This window comes from Meles meles, chromosome 15 (genome assembly GCF_922984935.1).
Source record: "Meles meles chromosome 15, mMelMel3.1 paternal haplotype, whole genome shotgun sequence".
Taxonomy (NCBI): Eukaryota; Metazoa; Chordata; class Mammalia; order Carnivora; family Mustelidae; genus Meles; species Meles meles.
Window position 1 is genome coordinate 82662056 of NC_060080.1, and position 23035 is coordinate 82685090.

General features: G+C 48.1%; 1 protein-coding gene across 2 annotated transcripts in view; it reads right to left on the reverse strand.

The window, feature by feature from the left end:
- Positions 1-23035, reverse strand: part of ABHD12 (abhydrolase domain containing 12, lysophospholipase) — a 95636-nt gene that overhangs the window by 4020 nt on the left and 68581 nt on the right. Inside the window, exons 4-11 of one of the 2 annotated variants that reach the window (XM_045979459.1) lie at positions 14173-14292; positions 10103-10133; positions 8180-8225; positions 5823-5952; positions 4716-4753; positions 4106-4185; positions 3099-3181; positions 1026-1104 (exon numbers count right to left, since the gene is read on the reverse strand). In XM_045979459.1, the coding sequence (XP_045835415.1) occupies positions 1026-1104; positions 3099-3181; positions 4106-4185; positions 4716-4753; positions 5823-5952; positions 8180-8225; positions 10103-10133; positions 14173-14292 (607 nt within the window). The remainder of the gene's footprint in view (positions 1-1025; positions 1105-3098; positions 3182-4105; positions 4186-4715; positions 4754-5822; positions 5953-8179; positions 8226-10102; positions 10134-14172; positions 14293-23035) is intronic. The other variant, XM_045979460.1, reaches the window with a different exon arrangement.

A 23035-nucleotide genomic window follows, 5' to 3' on the forward strand; every position in this document is an offset into this window, starting at 1 on the left:
ACAGTGCTGTTCTGCTGCCTGTGTGGCCAGGGTGAGGGGCACGGCTGTGGACAGGAATCAGCTCCTTGGCCTGATACTCGAGACCTTCTGTCCTAACGCCCCTCTCCAAGATGGCCCCTCCACAGGGGGCGGCACGGCAGGTGAGCCCGCCTCACGGGAAGAGCTGCCTGGCATGCAAGGGTGTGGACACCTGGGTGCCTGAGCAGCCCTGAGGGCTCATCCCCGGGCCTCGGCTGGGCTGTCTGCCTTGGACTTTGCCATGTGCCTGGGTCAAGGCCAGTCGGTAGCCTGGCTCACAATCTGTCCTTCCTCAGCCCCTTCCTCCCTGAGATGGCCAGGCTCTATGGGTCTGAGCAGCCGTCGCGGGACAGCCCTGTGGGCCCGGGCTCGCTGGAGGGAGGAAACTTGGCCGTGCTGGAACCCACTGGCCCCCAGGCCTCACTGAGGCTGCCCCTGACCCTCACCATCGCCATGCCGGATGGTGCTAGCTGCCACAACACTTCTACAAACTGAATGCTGCTGCCTGGCACCAAAGGCAGAGCAAAGGCAGCAAAAGCAAACACGGAGGCCCCCCAACAGCATGGTATTCCTGACACCGGGCCCATTCCAAAGGCAGGAGAACAGACAAGAGGTTCTGTATCAAGTCCGCCAACTGGGACTCCTGCATGGGGGATGGGGATCCTCCTCCTCAAGGACTCCTTCCCTCCAGCCCAGCCGAGGACCCAGCAGTTAAGTCTCTGTCAGGCTAGGCCCCCTGCGCATGGACCGGGAGCCATCTGCTTGCTTCTCAAGTTTCCTCTTGCTATCACCGAATGTACTGGTGAAGAAGTCCATGCCCTCTAGCTTACCTTTGCTGATAAGACATCAATGGTTGGCCCCCACCCGACCCTGCTGCTGACCTCCCCTGCCTTCTTCTTCTGGGGTGGGGACACCTGGCAGCAGCAGAACCCCTGCAGGTGCCCGGCCCAGCCTGAAGGGGAGCCGGCTAGACACCTGCCCGGACCAGAGCTGGCACCGACTCTCACCTTTCTGCCAAGCTGGAAGGGCACGACCGGGTCGTCCTCGGCATGCAGGATGAGCAGGGAGCAGGAGATGTGCTTCACGCTGCGGGGGAGATGGTACTGGACCAAGGCCCCGGGGAGAGGGCTGGGGTCTCTGGGCCCACCCGGGTTTAGTGGGGGCTTCACCATGGTGCTCAACAGCTAGAACTTGACTGGCTTTTCACTAGAGAACTAGTGTTTCCACCATCATCTATTCAGTCAAGTCTAGAGATCGATCCATTCATCTTATCCGGTCCCTGTGTATTTTCTGGAAATTGAAAATTATTATTTTTGCCACTAGACCTATTCTTTAAAAGTTAAAAAACGATATTTAAATTTGGCCCATGGAGGTGGGCCAAGAAACCTATAGCAAACGATGGTCACTAGAAATGTGTTGGTAAAAAAGCCTACACGCTCTAACCTGTCTTTATTGAAAATGACATTTAAGGTCACCCTGAAGGTTTACAAATAAATTAACATTTTCGGGGCACCTGGGTGGCTCAGTGAGTTAAGCCTCTGCCTTCTGCTCAGGTCATGATCTCACGGTCCTGGGATCGAGCCCCACATCGGGCTCTCTGCTCAGCGGGGAGTCTGCTTCCCCCTCTCTCTCTGCCTGCTGCTCTGTCTGCTTGTGATCTCTCTCTCTGTCGAATAAATGAATAAAATCTAAAAAAAAAAATAATTAACATTTTCAAGAGGTTCATATGATCCAAACCCTCTAGCAAACCACAGAGGGGCTGTGGGCCTAGACAGGTCCTGGAGGCTTGTCGCCCCACCGATGCCCAGCCCATCCAGTGATCTGGGCTTCTGCTTGCAATACACATCCATGCACACTTCCCTTGCATTCTGCTTCCAGGGAGGAGCATCTCTGTTGCAAGGGTCACACTTCGACAGTGACACTGCCCATCTTTTCAGGACTTCCATTCTAAGTAGTATGTCCTAACCCTGACCCACTCTAGAAAAGGCCTGGTTCACATGCTGTCACCATGCGCCCAAGTGGGAGCTTGTGATTTCCTGTGGGTGAAATACTGCCAGCCCCTCAATGGTCAGCCCGGAGCAGGGCCAAAAGGCACCTTTGGGGGACCCAACACTCACTGTGGTGCTTGTTGTTGGAATCCACTTTTTTCAGATCATTCTTGAAGTTCCAAAACAATATTTATAAACAACCAGGTTTTTTGCTTATTTCTGTTCAAATTTTAGTTTGCTCTATTTTCAGAACCAAAACAAATAATTAAGGGGAAAATATTCCATTTTTTCACATTTATTCCTAAGCGTAGATTTTTAAATGTTAAGCTGATTTTTTTTTTTTAAGATTTATTTATTTTAGGGAGATCGAGTGAGTGAGGTGGGGAGGGGCACAGGGAGAGAACCTTCAAGCAGACTCTTTATGGAGCCCAACATGAGACTTGATCCCATGGCCCTGAGAAAAAAACAAGAGTTGGCTGCTCAACTGACTGAGCCACCCAGGAGCCACAGTAGAAATATCTATTTTTTAAAGATTTTATTTATTTGTGAGAGAGAGAGAAAGCCAGAGCACAAGGAAGGGAAGTAGCAGGCAGCGGGAGAAGCAGACTCCCCACTGAGCAGGGAACCCAATGAAGGGCTCGATCCTGGGATCCTGAGATCACAGCTTTAGCTGAAGGCAGACGCTTAACCAACTGAGCCACCCAGGCGTCCCTAGAAATATTTTTAATAGTGAACTCTGTAACGTTTTTCTACAACCAAACAGAAATCAAACGGCCGAGGCAGTGTCATTTTTTGAGTAACAGCCCCCCTTATTAGAACCTGTTGGGAATTCTGATTCTGATTTCAACTAACAGATAAAACAAACACAGGGACATGTTGTCTTCCTGTTGCTTTAATGCCACCATGGCCTTTTCAAATCCCTTTTCTCTCGGTTGCAGCTCCCAGCCTGACTTGCCCTTTACAAAGTTCTGATGGTTGTGGGAGAACCCCAGTATACAGAATTCCACCCTGTTTGGTTAAGGTGACTAGTCCTGGGGGTTCTCAGTGATTTTTTTTAAATTGGAAAATGAGGTATTGTATCATAGTACTCACTTTTCATCATTTGCAAATTTAATTCCACTGCTTGTAATGGGGTCGAGGAAGAACCAGTCAAACCCAGGGAAGTATCGGTATATCTGAAGGTGACAAAGAAACAACGTGCAGAAGCATCAGTTAAAACAGCAAAGGCCGAGGTCAAGGGTTCAGTGCTCAGTGCCCAAGGGTCTCCTGCACTTCCAAATGGACTGACCTAAGGCCCCACCAGAGCTGTGCTGGGGTGCCCCACTGTCCCCAGACCACAGACTCTGTGCTTAAGAGGCTCCCGAACTGGCTACGCTGGCTGCCCAAAAAATGGGCTCCCACATCTCAGAGCAGCAGCTGGGCAGGACCGGCTCCGACAGACATGAGGGCCTCCACCCCTGGGAAAACAGGGGTCCATGTGACTTGGGGATAAAGCAACATCAAAGTAGTAAGACTACAGAGGACTCCTCCGGTCTGCAACAGAGCACTGTGAGGTCAGGTGGGGGGCCAGCACAGCCCCCCTGAACCCACGGGACAGAAAAGGACACAGAGGGGCCCCCTCTGGACTAGGCTTGTAAAAAAAGAGGGTCCAAGGCCTCAATCCTGGCAGGTAAGGAGGGCCTGAGTCACCCTGGGATCCCCACTAGGGTTTCCCCAGGGTGTCACCTGGAGACACAACTGGGAGAGCCTTAGTGCTGAGCACCATCTATGCAGATAGGGAGCAGGGGCACCCACCGGCTCCATTTTTGTGAAAGCAGCCAAGACAGCAGCCACAGGCCTGGGCTGAGCCCTGTGGGGCAACGATGTCAGCTAGGCAAACCATGCCTCAGAGGCAAGGCCTCCCGGGGGTCCTACTTTCCTTGGACAACCCAGCTGTGAACCCATCCTTCTGCCTGCTACAGAGTTATAAAATTCCCCGGCAGCGCCCTGCACTAAACAAGGATTAATTTTTATTTTATACTTATTCTCTTAAGACTTACCTTGATAGTCATTATTTTAATAATAACAATAAGCCAACTTTTAATAAGATCTGTACTTGCCACTGAGAAGGGATGGCTCTTAGCTTCTTCGCGTATATTAGTGAATGGAGATTCCAATATAAGGGCATCTGGAGGTGTCTCTAGAAACAAACAAACAGGGGGCTGCAAGGTGGGCAAGAAGCCCTCACGGATGCCCCGGGAGAGGCTGGTCTCCCAGACTGGACAGTGGACCCCAGGCACCCCCCACCACCAGCCTTGCCCCCCTCCACAGGCACTCCTGCATGGATGGGACATAAGAAGTGCCCACACGGGGGCCCACACAGGTGCCTGTCATTTACTCCCCAGAACCACATCTACTGAAGCTGTGTCTTGGGAGCCCAGTCCTGATAAGGCTCCACCAGCTGCTTGAAAATCCATGGGGAATGCAGGCTGGGGTCAGCTGAGGGTTTACCCAGACCCCGGCGCCTGTGTCCCGCCCACAGGGCTCCGAGACGATACCAGGCACTGTCGCTGTGCTGTCATCCATCAGCACCCACCCACCAAGAACCCACAGCAGAGCCTGGGGCACAGCGAGTGTACACAAATACGCTGCCCACCCCGCCTGAGCCCAGAGACCAGAAGGAGCCCCTGCCCAGCCCACCAAGACTCCCACCACCACACAGGCCCCTACCTCGCTCACAGAGGCGCCGCACCAGATTTGTCGCCACTCTAAGGAAGGAAAAACAGTTCAGGTGAATGGCGAAGGAAGTTGTTTGAGATGAGACTGTTCTAGTCTTGTAAGTGAGCACAGGAACTGTGGGATCTGTGAAGCGACTGGTGGAGTTCGGGGCTGGGGGAGGGTGTGGACAAAGATGCCCCAGGACCGTGATTGGCCCCTGCTGCCCCTGCCATGGGCCATGGGCCACCCCTTCTGACGAGGATGGCAATGACAGCCCCCGGACCTCTTGCCATCCCAGGGCCACACTGGGCGGGTCCCATGCAGACAGCCACAGCAGGATGGCCTGCTCCCTGCTCGGCCCCAGCTCCTCTCTGCAGGCACTTCCCAGCCCGCAGGCCCACCCCAACTGCAGCACGCTGTCCAAGGTGAGCATTGGGGGAGGAAGGGGCCATGGCCACTGCACCCAAAGGAAAGGCTGCTGGAAAAGGGATGGTTGCTGAAGGCCTCATGACTCCGGGCACTGACAGCAGTGCCCCTTCTAGAAACATTGTTGACCTTCCATCAGCAGCAGCGATTCAGGCAGCCCCAGATGGAATATTAAACTGTTTCCCGCATCCTGGCAGATGTAGGAAGGGAACCACCCACTGCTGCCTCCCCTATGGTCTCTGATAAGCCAAGTACAGGCTGAGTGGTCACGCTGTTTACCAACGTCCCTGATTTGCAAGTGATCAAAGCCCAAGCCAGCACCCACACTCCAGAGCCAGGCGATGTTAACCCAAGTGCCCTGTCTGGTCTGCTGTGCAGACACCGCCCTGAGGAACACCCTGGGACTGAGGCAAGTGTGCCCACCCTCCCTGCAGAGGGAGATGGCCACCCCACAGCTGCCTGTGAGTATCTCAAAGTCCCTTTTTGGGTTGAGGAGTTCAAGTAGCTCAAACTCTTCATGGTGTCTTGTGGCACTTCTTCCCCTGTCCCCATCATGGGAATGAGGGACAAGGGTTGTTGGGACTCATGGTGTCACGGGATCCAGACGCCATCAGGGCAGTCTTGGAGAGACCTGTTGAAACATTGCCCCATGAAGACCTGCTCCCCCATGACTCCACCAGGCTGTGAACTCACCCAGTGCCTAGGGAATGACCCCAAATATACACAGGGTTGTCTCCACTTCTTGCTTTGATCCAGTCAAAAACATGGAGTGCGTCATATGTCATGCCTCGCTCCGATGGCGTTCCTACCGAGTCACCCCAACCTGGCGGGGGAGAAGCGACAAGAGGAGGAAGTCAAACCCCAGTCCCTGGAACCGCTTGAGGGGTGGACTCATCCCCTTCGTTCTCAACAGGCAGCCCAGGACTGGCTGGGGCAACAGAAGTCTCTGCCACCATCATTCACAGACCCACATGAGGGGTGCGTGGACAAGCCGGATTCTACTTCTCTGGCTTCCTTGGCCAGCTACAACCCCTGAGCCCAAACAGCCATCCACACACCCTTATCTAAGCCTCGACGAACAACTGTGCAGACAGGGCTGCCAGACCCACAGACTCCTGCGGGCAGATGGGGCAGCAACCTCCCGAACCCTTAGGGCTTGCTAGTAGCTGGCCCAAGGTGATGGGCCAGTGAGACCCCAGCCAGCCCAGAGCCCCCGCAGGAAAGAAGCATCCCCAGGGGGATCCTGAGCCTAATCTGGCTTCCATGGCCGGCTGTAGCCCAGCTAAAGACAGATGTGGGGAGTTAGGCTGGGGTCGGGGCAGGATTCCTGGCTCAAGGCAACTCTGACCCAGGAAGGAAAGAGGCTCTCAGAACAGCAGAGGAAAACTAATCATCTCTGTCCCCAGACTGCATTTTCCCCCAGGGCCCTCCCCGCAGGATCTTGTAAAGGGCAAATGCCACTGTCATTTCTAGCAACTCAGCAGTGAGTCATCATCAAATGATCTGAAAGCACCACGAGGCTCAGAAAGAGCCTGCTCTGCTGCATAAGCAAAACCCACAGCTAGTGGGCACAATAAGGCACCTCCCCTGGGCATCCAGATGCCAGATTAGTGAAGGGGGCATGTGAGAGACGAGGCCACCCTGAGAGCTTCAAGGTGTGGACAGGAGGAAGGGACACAGAGAGATAGAGACTGGCAGATGTGGAGCTTAGAAATGCAGAGACTTGATGAGAACTGGAAAGAAAAAGTGCTGTGAGGGCTTTCACTTCCTGGTCGAAGCACAAGGAGGTGAACAAGGAAGGAGGCTGCTCTATCACCTTGAAGTCTCTAGCACCCTGTAGGAACACAAAACCCTTTTTAGCACAGAGAAAAGGATAAGTGGGTGAACTACTTTCTAGATCCTTATCTGTAGTTTTCCCCAACCCAGAACTTGCGAACACTCTTCTGGGAAAGAACCATCCCTGCAGCAGGCACGGCCACTGCTGCCCCAGAGGCCCATGTGCTCATCCCCGGAGCCTGTGAGGACATTTGATTCCATGGCCAGCAAGGGGCGGGACTGAGGCAGCAGAAGGAAATGAGGCCGCTGAGCAGCAGACTATGACATGGGTGATTACGGGCTTACCAGCGTGGGTGCAAAGTCACCACAATGGTCTGCTGGATAAGTGAGAGGGAGAGGCAAAAGTCAGGGTCAGAGATAAGACTCAAGAGGCCATGCACTGAGGCACAAGGGCAGCTTCAAGCAGCTGGAAAAGGCAAGGAACTAGATTCTCCCACAGAAGTTCCTGAAGGGCTGCCCCTGCCAACACCTGGATTTTAAGCCAGCGGCCAAAGACTTTGGACTTTCGACCTCCAGAACTGCAAAGTAAGTCTGTGCTCTTTGAAGACATCAACTGTGTGGCAATTTGTTACATGTACGCCATACCCTCAGTCTGAGGGTATTGACACCATTACCCTCCCCCAGTAGGTGAAGCTAAGCAGGCTAAGTAGCCAAGCAGCCCTCTGACCTCTGATCTCTGCTGCTGAGACTACAGGAGGCCCATGCTTCTCACAGGGCAGCTCCTGGTCAGTACAAAGTATTTTCCTGGCTCATTAAGGTACACCGTTCTTAGCCTACAGTGACTGTGGGTTCTCCATCTCTTTGGCAGCAAAGCCTTCTAATTCACTCAAGAAAGAAAAAATACTGAGGGGCAAGAAGAAGAATCTTCCTTCTCTCTTAACAGTTCTTTCTCCTGTTTTCAGAACTTTAACAAGACAAGCTCTTCTGCCCACAAAACGTGTCTGATAACCAGCTCTGGGGAGTCGGAGTCCAGTAAAGAAATGACAGTGTCTTCTACATTTAAAATGTTGCCGAGGGATGCCCCTCGTCAGCATGCAAGACACACACGGGAAGACGCTGTGCCCTCACCCCGACTACCACACTCGCCATCACTGCAGGTCAGGGCACCATGAGCTACAAACGCTGCCTCGGCTCCCAAGGTGACTGATGCCTGCACAGCAGACCCGGACGGGAGCAGTGTGAGGGCCCAGACTCGCACTTGCAAAAGAACTCACCTCTATAGTCAAAGGTGACCACATGATAACCAAGGGAGCTCAGCACCTGGAACGTAAAAAATAAGTATCTGGGCACAAATCCACACATGTTGAATTGAGGGCAGCTTGCCTCTTACCAAAGCCAGCCCGATGTCAGTCTTTGGGCCCCGCACACAGTGGGAGCTTCATAAAGACTGTGACCAAGCTGCCCATTCCCCATTAGAAAACCCATACGTCCGCTGCTGCTACAGGACACGCAGATGCCGCCACCTGGGGGATATGATGGAAAGAAGGGCTCTCCCGCGGCTTAGACCCCCAGGACACAGGTAGCCCCCCGGCCAGGGCAGACACCCAGAGACCAGAGACCCAGGAGGAGGGGCTCTATGATCAGAGACTGCATCTGGGATCCTTACTGCAACCTAACATTTCTCAGACTTGAAGCTTTCGTTGGATTTTTCTACTATTAAATATGAAATCGCTCTAGATGACATGATCTTCTGGACTAGATAATTTCTCACAGCCCACACCTGAGCCTTCCTGCAGTGTGCCTGGAGACATGTGGAAGTGGCCAGCCACCAACATGCCCCCAAAATCCCCCGAGGGAGGTGTGCTCTTTTCTCCTTTGCCTGCCTCAGGGTAGCATCTGCCCCTGCAGTGTCTTCCCCCACCAGGGCCATACCTGCTCCCGGTGCAAACCCTTGCTAAGAACAGAAACCTCAAGCAGGGGCCACAGCTCTACAGGAGCACCCCCTCCCCAACTTGATCCAATTCAGTCGAGGAACAAACCCTCCCATGGCCCACAGCAGTGCCTGTCTTTGGTATGTGAGGGACAGAGCGGTGCCCACAAGATGCAGATGTCCCCGCGCATTTGCTCTCTGCCAGGTTAACCAATGCAGGTGTCGGTCCCTTTGAGGGGTAGACGAGGGAGAGGACCCTGGAGGCAACTGCACATTTCCAGCTCTGAGAGTCAAGCTTCCAAAGAAGACAACCAGGCAGAAGTGAGGGTCTGAGTGCCTGGCTGGCAGACCACCAGCCCCTCCACCAGGTCAGCCTGGAATCTGGTGATGGGTGAGACTTCAGTGTGGCAGAGCTCCTGACCCTGCAACGTGGCCAGAGTGTGGCTTCCTGGCCCTGGGTGCTCTCCATTCGTTTCAGAGGAGAAATGCAGCATTTAATGACAATTTCAAATGCCTTTAATGTAACTGCCAACATCTGGCAGATGATGCCCGAAGTCCACTCATTCTGCTTTTGGAAGCTCTCCCTAGAGGCAGCATTAGAGGGAAGCATTCCACGGTAGAGGCTTCCAATGGAGGCAGCATTGAAAGGCCAATGTTGATCATCTCTCTCACAAGTACTGGAGGGACTCCCTTGTGTACATGCCTACTGGAAAGAACAGGTGGGAAACACCTGTGGGTGATGCACTTTCCTTTATATACTGTGTGGATACCACTCTCCCTTCACACACACTACGTATGTGGCTCTGCCCTTCATATGCCCCATGTACACAAATCTCCCGATCGTACACCCTGTGAATCCCACTCTGTGTGTCCTACACTGTGTGTACACTGCTCTGCCTGTCATCACACCATGTATGGCACTCGCCCTGTCACACACACCATGTACACCATGCTCCCTGCCATATACACCATGTACACCATTCTCCCAACATCACACCATATACACTACTCTCCTGTCATCACACCGTGTACACTGCGCTCCCATCATCACTGTGTACACTGTGCTCCCGGTCATACACACCGTGTACACCGCTCTCCCAACATCACACCATATACACCACTCTCGTCATCACTGTGTACACTGCTCTCCCTACATCACACCACGTATGCCGCTCTCCTGAAATCACACTGTGTACACCACTCTGCCCATCAGGTAGCCTATGGACACCACTCTGTCCGTCATACATTGTGTGCCATCTTCACCTACCTTGTAAAGTTCCACCCGGTGGTCGCCTCCTCTAGAGAGTCAGGGAAAAGGAAACAAGAATGGGTGTTAGCACATCTTCTCAAAAAGGCAGGCCCCCAGGGTCAGTACTAGAGTGTCTGGGTCCTTAGTGGCTTGGTCCCCAAATTCATAGAGAGGGTCACTGGGGCACAGGTGACCTCTTCTACACTGCATCAGAGCAGCTTCATGCTTGTTTCTGGCAATACCGTGACAAGGAAGAGATAGTCTTAGCACTTTGGGGATATTTCTTAATTATCATCTTACTTCTATTTTTTTTTTTAAAGATTTTATTTATTTATTTGACAGACATCACAAGTAGGCAGAGAGGTAGGCAGAGAGAGAGGAGGAAGCAGGCTCCCTGCTGAGCAGAGAGCCTGATGCGGGGCTCGATCCCAGGACCCTGGGATCATGACCTGAGCCGAAGGCAGAGGCTTTAACCTACTGAGCCACCCAGGCACCCCCTTACTTCTATTTTTGACTAACACATAGGAACAACACAAAATTCAGAAGATACAGAGGATACACAGCAAGCCCCCCAACTGCTGCCCAGCATCTAGCCCCTCCCTCAGCCTCCTGGTGACCAGCATGGGGCAGAAGTGAAGGCACTTCTTTCCTCGACCTGCACACTCTACTGCCTCTCCCTTGTCACTCAGTAACGCACAGCCAACTTCCAGGACTCGTCTTAGCGGCGGTTCACCTTCCTTATCTTGCAATCGTTGTGACCCTCTCCTACCTGCTGTGAATCTAAGTTTTGCTGCCATGGCCAGCCCGTGCTGATGTCCTCCTGCACACATGTGCTCCATATGTTCCTACACACGGAACTGCTGGATGGAAGTTGTGTGTGAGCGTAAGTTTGACAATTACAGCCCAGCCATCTTCAGAGGGGCCCTGATCATCTCCCAGCCCCGCACCCACAGATTAGTGTGTTGGGGTCACTTCCTATTACAGATGCTAAACAGGCTTTCATGCATCCAAAGTGTTTTGTGTGTCTATACTTCTTTGTCCGAGTATATCTATCCCTTCTCACACTTTGTCCAGCTATTGGTCGGCTATTACTGTGGACAGACACCAAAGTGGGAACGGGGTGACTTCAGGAAGGAAAGCATGTTAGAGAGTGAGCTCACCCTCTCCAGACTTCTCAGCAGTTTTCTTTTTGTATACTGAGCACCCTGGCCACTTTGCTGTGTGTGTGTTTGTGGGTGGGGAGGGCAAGGAGTATCCCCGAGAGAGACAGGGATGAGACAAAGAAGGAAAACCAATGTAGTGTGGCCACAGAAATACAAGGGAATAAGTTTCAGGACCAGAAAGAAATACTGAAAAATGTTTTCAGTTATCTTTGGAGAAGTACATGTTTTGATGTCTTGTCTAGATTGTTCAAATTCCCCACTTTGAGCGAAAAGAAGAGGGGTAAAAAAAAAAAAGAAGAAGAAGAGTGCACAGTGGTAGCCAGACACTGGCTCTTGGGGAGACAGAGCTGCTGTAATTCTGCCAGGCCAAGGGGGGGTCTCTCTGGAGACGGGGGAGAGGACAGCAAGACTTTCCGAGTCACGGGGCTCCTTCAAACCTGAAGTTTAGGCAGACTTTGCCTTTTTTACCATATGACTGGCATTGCTTAATTGAACCTTATTCCCAGTAAACTATAAAACTTTCTCATTTATAGGAAGATGCTAGCAGAGTGGTTATAATCACTTGCCCTTTGAAAAGCAGAAGAGAAACCCACTGTAGCTTGTCCCAGACAAAGAAGAAAGCAAATTGCCAAGTGCACACATGATTCAGCAGCTGAGCGCTCTGCAGCCTCACAAAGCACCCTTGCGGCCCACACTTCCTGGATTTCCTGTGGTGTCCACTATGCAGCCCCGCCGCCCCGACATCGCTGAGAGACACCGTCTGCTTGCCCCCCACCCCTAAAACCACAAGGCCTACGAATTCATGTCCTCGTTGGTTCTGCTTACAAAATGACATGCCCCCAGCACTGCGGCTAGGCGCCAAGCTGACCCTCACCCGGGTCTACAGCAGCCCTGCCTCCTGCCAGCTCCTGCTGGCTCCCTCACGTGCCCTAGTGAAGCTGCAAAAACAGTGGCCTTCCTGGGGGTTCTCAGACAATGCTCTGTTCAGAAAATGTACCTCCTCCTTCACCCATGCTGCTCTCCCAGGGATTCTTCTGAACAAGGCCAGTGATGTGGGCAGAAAAAGCCAATTCCCAGTGAACGTGAACGACATGCCATTACAGACATGAGAGAGAGAGAGTGAGCATGAGTGCATGAGCAGGGGGAGGAGCAGAAGAAAAGGGAGGAGCAGACTACACGCTGAGCTGGGAGTCTGACACAGGGCCCAAGACCCTGAGATCATGACCTGAACTGAAGGCCGCTGCTTAACCAAAGACTTAGCCACCCAGGCACCCCTAAAGACACTCTTTTTTTTTTTTAATTTTTTATTTTTTTTATAAACATAAATGTATTATTAGACTCAGGGGAACAGGTCTGTGAATCGCCAGGTTTACACACTTCACAGCGCTCACCACCGCACATACCCTCCCCAAGGTCCATAACCCCGACACCCTCTCCCTACCCCCCTAACCCCGGCAACCCTCAGTTTGTTTTGTGAGATTAAGAGTCACTTATGGTTTGCCTCCCTCCCGATCCCATCTTGTTTCATTTATTCTTTTCCTACCCCCCAAACCCCCCACATTGCATCTTTACTTCCTCATATCAGGGAGATCATATGATAGTTGTCTTTCTCCGATTGACTTATTTCACTAAGCATAATACCCTCTAGTTCCATCCACATCATCACAAATGGCAAGATTTCATTTCTTTTGATGGCTGTATAGTATTCCTATGTATCTATCTATTTATCTATCTATCTATATACCACTTCTTCTTTATCCATTCATCTGTTGATGGACATCTGGGTTCTTTCCATAGTTTGGCTATTGTAGACATTGCTGCTATAAACATTCGGGTGCATGTGTCCCTTTGGATCACTACGTTTGTATCTTTAGGGTAAATACCCAGTAGTGCAATTGCGGGGTCATAGGGTAGCTCAATTTTCAACTTTTTGAAAAACTCCATGCTGTTTTCCAGAGTGGCTGCACCAGCTTGCAGTCCCACCAACAGTGTAGGAGGGTTCCCTAAAGACACTCTTGAAAATCTTCTGGGATAAACTTGAGCAACGGCTTGCCACAGACAGGGCCTCAGCCACACCTGGCAGGATACACTGGCATTGCTGGCTTACCGCAGACAGAACTTACCGTGAGACAGAACTCACACTCATCACCCAACCCGACAGCATGGTGGGGCGGCCTGCATGGATGAGTTTATCTGTGTAACATTCAGCTGGGGTCCCTCTGGCCTCTTTGTGCTTTCAGCCATCCTTCCTTCGATGTCACCCCGACTCCTCCTCAGCACTCACTGCCCCTTGCCAGAAGTGTGCGTCCCCCTACCCCCAGAAGGGCATGCCTGCCAGCGAGAAGGGGCCAGCCTGCCTGCGACCCTCAGCCTGGGCTGACACACAAGGCTGGGGAACAGGAGACAGCATTCCCCAGGGGCGCTGCCACCCTGAAGTATCACGACAAGCCCTCTGAGGAACAACCGCTGCTTACTCACTGAGAAACCGGATTCCCTAAATCACTGGCCCTCACTTTGCCCTTCAGATTATGTCAAGAAGAAGGAAACGCCCCACTTTGGCTGAGGATCTGGGTGACGTGATGCAGGCTCCTCCATCCCACCCAGGTGGGAGCCCCAGATAAGGGGTATCTGGACACAGACTCCCACATCTGTTTAACATGGGGAGTGGGGGTGGTTTCCCAAGGAACCTGCACCTGGGCCCACCTTCCATACAGCTCTGCTCTGCTCTGAGCTTGTGGGAACACTGCTTCATGGGAGTTTCACCCTGACCCCTTTCCCCCAAATCCCATAAACTCTGCCATTTCCTGTGTTCTCAGGATGCCCCACGGCCCCACTGCCTGTATACTCCCTCACTGCGGTGGGTCAACAGACCAGACCGGGCCAGCACTGAGGGGAGGATATGCTACACAGGCTCTTGTTCCTCACCTTGTGCCTGCATTCCCATGCAGGTACAGGATGATAGGGTGGCTGGAGGCCAAGGCATCCTCGTACCACATCTGGTCCTTTCCCTGGGCGTCCTTCCACCAGACAGCGGGAACAGTGTGCCTGGAAACAGAAGCAGAGTGGAGTGGAATGATCAGATGAGGATGACTGTTGACAGAATGACACAGGATCAGAGTCACAACTGAGCACAGAGCAGGCCAGGTGGTGGTGGGGGGTGGGGGGGCGGTGGCAGGCAGAAGAAATAACTACAGAACTCCAAGCTACAGTGATGGCTTCTGACAGCCTTGGTAGGAGATTTCCTCACTCACACCTGGGCCCCTCTGGGCCACAGAAGCTCGCTGTGTTAGCAGGTAGGCAGGGGCTGGGGCTGGGGGTGGAGTTTCTCCCATGTGAACTGGACATTCTGTAAGGTAAGATCTAGTCTGGCTCGTTCACCAGGACCTCATCTGGGCCTCACACAGAATGACTGCTTAATAAATACTAGCTAGATAAGATCATTTCCCCTCATACATACCCATATTATTAAGCTGTACACTATTTTTTATTTTTATCTAAATTCAATTAATTAACATATATTATTAGTTTCAGAGGTAGAGGTCAGTGATTGATCAATCTTATATAACACATGATGCTCATTACATCACGTGCCCTCCTTGGGGGTATAGCTCAGGGGTAGAGCATTTGACTGCATCACGTGCCCTCCTTAATGTCTATCACCCAGTTACCCCATCCCCCCACCCACCTCCCCTCCAGCAACCCTCAGTTTGTTTCCTATAATTAAGTCTCTTATGATTTGTCTCCCTCTCTGATTTTGTCTTTCTTTTTTCCTCTCTTCCCTTATGATCCTCTGTTTTGCTTCTTAAATTCCACATATGAGTGAAATCATATGATAATTGTCTTTCTCTTACTGACTTATTCTGCTTAGAATACCCTCCAGTTATATCTACGTCCATGTAAATAGTGAGTATTCATACTTTCTGATACATGAGTAGTATTCCATTTTATATACCACATCTTCTTTACCCATTGATCTGTGACTGGACATCTGGGCTGTTCTCATAGTTTGTTTATTGTGGACATTGCTGCTATGAACATTGGGCTGCTTAATGCCCCTTCAAATCACCGTTTGTATCCTTTGGATAAATACCTAGTAGTACAATTACTGGGTCGTAGGGTACCTCTACTTTCAACTTTTTGAGGAACCTCCATACTGTTTTCCAGAGTGGCTGCACCAGCTTGCATTCCCAGCAACAGTGTTAAGAGGGTTCCCCTTTTTCCACATCCTCATCAACATTTGTTGTTTCCAGTCTGGTTAATTTTGGCTATTCTGACTAGTGTAAGGTGGTATCTCATTGTGGTTTTGAAGTATATTTCCATGATGCCAAGTGATATGGAACATTTCTTCATGTGTCTGTTGACCATTTGTATGTCTTCTTTGAAGAAATGTCTGTTCATGTCTTCTGCCCATTTTTGACTGGATTATTTGTTTTTTGCATGATGAGTTTGATAAGTTCTTTATATATCTTGGATACAGGCCCTTTATCTGATATGTCATTTGTAAAATCTTTTCCCATAATGTAGGTTGCCTTTTAGTTTTGTTCACTGTTTCCTTTGCTGTGCAGAACTTTATATCTTGATGAAGTCCCAGTAGTTCTTTTTTGCTTTTGTTTCCTTTTCTATCAGAGACATGTCTAGCAGAAGTTGCTGTGGCTGAGGTCGAAGAGGTTGCTGGCTGTGATCTCCTCCATGGTTTTGATGGATTCCTGTCTCACATTGAGTTCTTTCAACCATTTTGTGTTTATCTTTTTGTATGGTAATACATGGTATTACATATATATGTAATATATACATACATAACATATATACATACATAATACATAATATATGGTATAAGAGAATGGTTCAGTTTCATTCTTCTGCATGTGGCTGTCCAGTTTTCCCAGCACCACTTATTGAAGAGACTTCTTTTTTTTCCATTGGATATTCTTTCCTGCTTTGTCTGAGATTACTTGACCATAGAATCGAGGATCCATTTCTTGGCTCTGTATTCTGTTTCATTGATCTATGTGTCTGTTTCTGTGCCAGTACCATACTGTCTTGATGATCACAGCTTTGTAATATAGCTTGAAATCAGGCATTGTGATGCCCCAGCTTTGGTTTTCTTTTTTAATAGTCCTCTAGTCATTCAGGGTCTTTTCTAGTTCTATATAAATTTTAGGATTATTTTTTTCAGCTCTGTGAAAATGCCAACAGTATTTTGATAGGGATTGCTCTGAATGTGTAGATTGCTCTGGGTAGCATAGACATTTCAACAATGTTTATTCTTCCAATCCATGAGCATGGAACGTTTTTCCATCTCTTTGTGTCTTCCTCAATTTCTTTCATAAGTGTTCTATAGTTTCTAGAGTATACATTATTTACCTCTTTGGTTAGGTTTATTCCAAGTGTCTATGGTTTTTGGTGCTATTGAAAACATGAATTGATTCCTTGACTTCTCTTTCTCTGTTTCATCATTAGTGTATACAAATGCAACTGATTTCAGTGCACTGATTTTGTATCCTGCCACTTTGCTGAACTGCCGTATGAGTTCTAGTAATTTTGGGGTGGAGTCGTTTGGATTTCCCACATGAAGTATCATGTCATCTATGAAGAGAGAGAGAGTGTGACTTCCTCTTTGCCAATGTGAATGTCTTTTATTTCTTTTCGTTCTCTGACTGCCTAGGACTTCTAGTACTATGCTGAATAATAGTGGTGAGAGTGGGCATCTCTGTCATGTTCCTGACCTTAGGGGAAAAGCTCTCAGTTCTACTCCATTGATAATGATATTCACTGTGGGCTTTTAATAGATGGCTTTTATGATATTGAGGTATGTTCCCTCTATCTCTACACTATGGAGAGCTTTAATCAAGAAAGGATGCTGTATTTTGTCAAATGCTTTTTCTGGATCAATTGACAGGATCAATAGTTCTTGCCTTTCTTATATTAACATAGTCTGACACACTGATTGATTTGACGATGTTGAACCACCCTTGCAGTCTAGGAATAAATCCCACTTGGTCATGGTGAATAAAACTTTTAATGTACTGTTGGATCCTACTGGCTAGTATTTTGGTGAGAATTTCTGCATCCATGTGCATCAGGGACACTGGTCTGTAATTCTCATTTTGGTGGAGTATTTGTCCAGTTTTGTGATCAGGGTAATGCTGGCCTCATTGAATGAGTTTGGAAGTTTTCCTTCCATTTTATGTTTTGAAACAGCTTCAGAAGAATAGGTATTAATTCTTCTTTAACTGTTTGTTAGAATTCCCCTGGGAGGCCATCTGGCCCTGGACTCTAGTTTTTTGGGAGATTTTTAATTACTGCTTCAATTTCCTTGCTGGTTATGGATCTGTTTGGTTTTTCTATTTCTTCCTGTTTCAGTTTTGGTAGTTTATATGTCTCTGGGAATGTACATATTTCTTCTGGATTGCCTAATTTGCTGGCATATAGTTGCCTCATAATACGTTCTTATAATTGTATTTCTTCAGTGTTGGTTGTGATCTCTCCTCTTTCATTCATGATTTTATTGATTTGTGTGCTCTTTCTTTTCTTTTGGATAAGAAAACAAGTTCCCAGTTTTGTTGATCTGTTCTACTGTTTTTTTGGTTTCTATTTCATTGATTTCTGGTCTAATCTTTATCATTTCCCTTCAGCTTGATTTAGGCTTTATTTGCTGGATTCCCCCTCACCCCCGCTCCTCTAGGTGTAGGATTATGTTATATATTTGAGACCTTTCTTGTTTCTTGAGAAAGGTTTCTATTGCTATATACTTCCCTCTTAGGACCACCTTTGCCGCATCCCAAAGTTTTGGAACAGTTGTGTTTTCATTTTCATTAGTTTCCATGAATTCTTAAATTCTTCTTTAACTTCCTGGATGACTCATTCATTTTTTAGTAGGATGCTCTTTAGACTCCAGGTATTTGAGTTTTTACCAAATTTCCTCTTGTGATTGAGCTCCAGGTTCAAAGCATTATGGTCCAAAGATATGCATGGAATAATCTCAATTTTCTGGTACTGGTTGAGTACCAGAGTTGAGTATGTGTTTTGTGGAGAATGTTCCACGTGCACATGAGAAGAATGTGTATTCTTTTGCTTTAGGACGGAATGCTCTGAATATATCTGTAAAGTACAGTCCAGTATGTCATTCAAAGCCCTTGCTTCCTTGTTAACCTGCTTAGATGATCTATCTGTTGCAGTGAGTGGGGTGTTAAAGTCCCCTACTATTAGAGCACCTAGGTGTTTCAGTCATTTAAGCATCTGCCTTCAGCTCACGGCACGATCTCAGGGTCTGGGATTAAGCCCCACATAAGGCTCTCTGCTCAGTAGGGAGCCTGCTCCGCCTCCCTGTGTTCTCTCTCTCTGTCAAATAAATAAACAAATTCTCTTGAAAAATAATAAAGTCCTTTACTATTATTATATTATTATAAATGTGTTAGTCTAATTTTGTTATTAATTGGTTTATATAATTGGCTGGTCCTGTGTCAGGGTATAAATGTTTACAACTGTTAGATCTTCTCACTGTATAGAACCTTTAATTATGATATAGTGTCCTTCCTCATCTCTTATTACATCCTTTGGCTTAAAATCTAATTTGTCTGACATAAAGATTGCCACCCCAGTTTGTTTTTTTTTTATGTTTATTAGCATGATAAATGGTTTTCCACCCCCTCACTTTCAAGCTGGAGGTGCCTGTGGGCCTAAAATGAATCTCTTGCAAACAGCATATGGACGGGTTGCTTCTTTATCGAATATGACACTGTTTCTTTTGATTTGGGTAATTAGCCCATTTATATTCAGAGAAATTACTGAAAGTTATGAATTTAGTGGCTTTTTATTACCTGTAAATTCACTCTTTCTGTATATTGTCTCTGTTCATTACTTTTGGGCTCTCTCTTCACTTAAAGGATCCCTTTTAATATTTCTTGCTAGGGTGGCTTAGTGTCACAAATTCTTTTAGTTTCTGTTTGTTTATCCTGGAAGCTCTTTATCTCTCCTCTTTTGAATGACATCCTAGTTGGATAAAATAGTCTCAGCTCCATATTCTTCTCATTTAGCATGCTGAATAGATCATGCCAGTCCTTTCTGGACTGCCAGGTCTCTGTGGATAGGTTTGCTGGAAGTCTAATGTTTCTACCCTTATAGGTTATGGACTTATTACCCTGAGCTGCCTTCAGGATTTTGTCTTTGAGATTTGCAAGTTTCACTATTATATGTCGGGTTGTTATCCTATTTTTATTGATTTTTGAGGGGAGGTTCTCTGTGCCTCCTGGACTTGGATGCTTGTTTCCTTCCCCACGTTAGGGAAGTTCTCTGCTATAATTTGCTCCAGTATACTTTCTGCCCCTCCTTTTCCTCTTCTTCTGGGATCCCGATTATTCTAAAATTGTTTCATTTTATGGTATCACTTATCTTTCAAATTCTCTTCTCATGGTCCAGTAGTTGTTTATCTCTCTTTCTCAGCTTCTTTATTTTCCATCATTTTGTCTTCTATATCACTATTTCTCTCTACTGCCTCATTTATCCTGACAGAGACTCCATTTTTTATTGCATCTCATTCATAACCTTTTGATTTTGACTTGATTAGATTTTAGCTCTTTTATTTCTCCAGAAAGGGATTTTCTAGTGTCTTCTATGCTTTTTTTCAACCCTAGCTAATATCTTTATAATTGTTATTCTGAACTCTAGTCCTGACACCTCACTTACATCCATACTGATTAGGACCCTGGCAGTCAGTATGGCCTCTTGTTCTTTTTTAGGTGAGTTTTTTGTCTTGTCATTCTCTCCAGAGAAGAACAGATGAACGAGAGAGCAAAACACTAAAATGGCAACACAAACTCAGAGAAATATACACTACGAATAAGAAAAGACCCAAAAATGGGGCGGGGGGGAGAGAATATACTCAGACATGTGATCAGAAGAGACCAATAGAGTGGATCCTGTTTGTATTTTGGTCTGTTTGTTAGAAAATTAGATCCCAAAATTGTAAAAGAAGAAAAACATATATGTACAAAAATAAAATTAAATACAATGAAAGAACAGAACATAACTATAACTGAAAATTAAAAAGACTTTAAAAATTAAAAAAAAAAAAACAAGAAAAAAAGAGAGAATACAGTTAGACAGTGAAGAGAACAGAGCCATACACTAGATTCTGGGTGTATTTTGGACTGTTGGTTAGAAGAAACTGCATCCCAAAATTGTAAAGAGAAACTTATATATATATACAAAAATAAAATATAACAAAAGAATAGACTGTAACTATAAAAATGAAAACAAAAGGATTTAAAAAGAGTTGATAAAGTAAGAAAGAGGTTGAAAAGGAAAGAGGAGAAAAATAATACTGAAAGACTAAAGAATCATGGGGCAAAAACCACGAATTCTATATACTATTTTCCAGTAGCACTGGAGTTTTGAAGTTCTGTGTGATCGGTAAACTTGGGTCCTAGCCAGGTGTCCTTGCTGGTCTTCTGGGGGAGGGGACTGTTGTGCAGATTCTCAGGTGTCTTTGCCCCTGGGCAGAATTGCACTGCCCTTGCCAGGGGCCAGGCTAAGTAATCTGCTCTGATTGCTCAGTGTGGCTTTTGTTCCCTGAAGGATTCCTGCGCAGTTTTAGAGGAGGAGAATGAAAATGGCAGCCTCTCAGTCTCTGGGCCACAGGGCCCACCTCCTCAGTCCGCTCTCAGGGAAAAGCAGTCAGTCACTCCTGTCTCTGGGGTCTCGGTTCACACTATGTGCTCATCTACCCTGTGACCAAGTGTTTCTATCTCAGGCATGCGACCCCATTTGGAGTCTCCAAACCCTGCAGACTCCTGTGGAGTGCACTGGCGCTTCTCCTCCGTAGAAGGAGAAAGAGGGTCTCTCCACGGCTCTGCCACTTTTGTGGCCCCTGCTTGGAGAGCAGTCGCCCAACCATGCCACAGTTCATGGGATAGGCAACCCTGAGCTGAAAGCCTACTCCTGGGCTCACTGATGGCAACCAGCTTCCCCTCTCTGATGTCTGGGAACTCTGCCACACAGAGGCATCCTCAGTCTTCCTGTGACCCCGAGGATCCTGAGACCACACTGTCCCACGTAGGATTCCTTCCCACTTTGCCATCTGATCCGAGCACCTGTCAGGCAGGTATGTCCCTTACCGAAGCAGCCTTCTAAAAGTTCCAATTTTGTGTTCTGCTGCTCTATCACTCCAGTAGCTGGCTTACAGGGGCTCCCTCTGCCCACGGTTTACCTTCCCATATATCATCTTGGACTCACTTCTCCACACCCTTGCAAAAAGTGGTCACTTTTCTATTTGTAGAGTTGCAGCTATTCTTTTCTTAGATCTCTGGCTGAGTTTGCAGGTGTTCAGAATGATTTGAGAGCTATCTAGTTGAATCCCTGGGACCAGACCAAACTATGTCTTCTGCCATCTTAGACTATCCAGTCTAACCTGTAAACAAGTTAACTCACAACGTACTTAAAAGAGTTCATGGTGTCAGAGGTGATAATTAAGTGACACTGATCTTTACAAGCTGGACCAGAAGCTGGACATCCTTACAGCACCGTTTCTAGAGCCTGCTCACAAGGCACCTGGGAGCAGACCCATCTCTGGAGGGGGAGACGCTACAAGCCAACATGCTGCATGGATGGATTGGTGTCAGCCCAGTTCATCCCACAGCTGGCCAGGCAAGTGCACTCAGTCTCTCTGGCCAGAACTCTCCCTCAGGGAGATGCTCCAGTTAATGTGAAGTCCATCCACATCAAATACTGTTAATTGCTGGGGAGGGTTTGAATGAATAAGGTTTTTCTATAAAACATATTCACATTTATTAGCAAGAATGCTTGAAAATATTAAATAGCCATTTTTAAATTTCCTAACTCCTAAGTTTCAGTTTTATCACTTCTTTTTTTTTTTAGAAGGTAGAGGAGGGAGGGGTAGAGAGAGAATCTTAAGCAGACTCCACACCCAGTGCGGAGCGTGACATAGGGCTCGATCTCATAACCCTGAGATCACAACCTGAGCTGAATTCAACAGTCGGATACTTACCAACTGAGCCCCCAGGTGCCCCTCAGCATTTCACTTCTAATGTTTCTTTAACCCGTTCCAGAGGATCGCATTTTGGGTGGTTCTGACCATAAAGATCACTCTTTGACAATTATAAACCCATGGGACCAAAAGGCACATTTTAAAGGTCCTGATGCTGATTACATCAAGGAGCCAGCCTGCCCCAAACCTGGTACTCTTAAGAAGGGCCCGGGAAGCTCCTAGCCAGGAGAGGGACCCTATTCCCAGGGCTCTCCTGCCCCCTGCCAGATTGAGAGATTACACCCACAGAGAGGGTGTGAAGAACAAGGCCTACCGCTGCCTCAGGGCCCACAGCGTCCTCACAACAGTACAGGGAGCAGACCTGGGTAGGCCAGCCGCAGCCCAGCAGCACACAGCCTGGCTGTCACTAACTTGAGTCTCGCCATTGCTGCCACTAAGGGCAATCTTCATGGGTGATGGCTGCGGGAGCTGTCAGCCTAAGTATCAGCACCATAAACATTCCTCCCACAATAGACCATCCTAACCACTACCCAAAAAAGAGGACCCTACTAACAACCCCGTCAGTGTCTCAAAGCATAGACCACACTAATTGGCAGGAGGGCCGACCAATTCCCTGCCAAACAGCTCTGAGCAAAACACATCAAGCTTCTGACTGAGGACACAAGAACAAAGTGTCCCATGCACACATACTGGTCAGTAAATATAAGATTAAATTAAACCAGAAATAACAAAAGCCTAGTCCCAGCATTAACTCCTAGAACAATAATCTCCCTTCCCATTTTA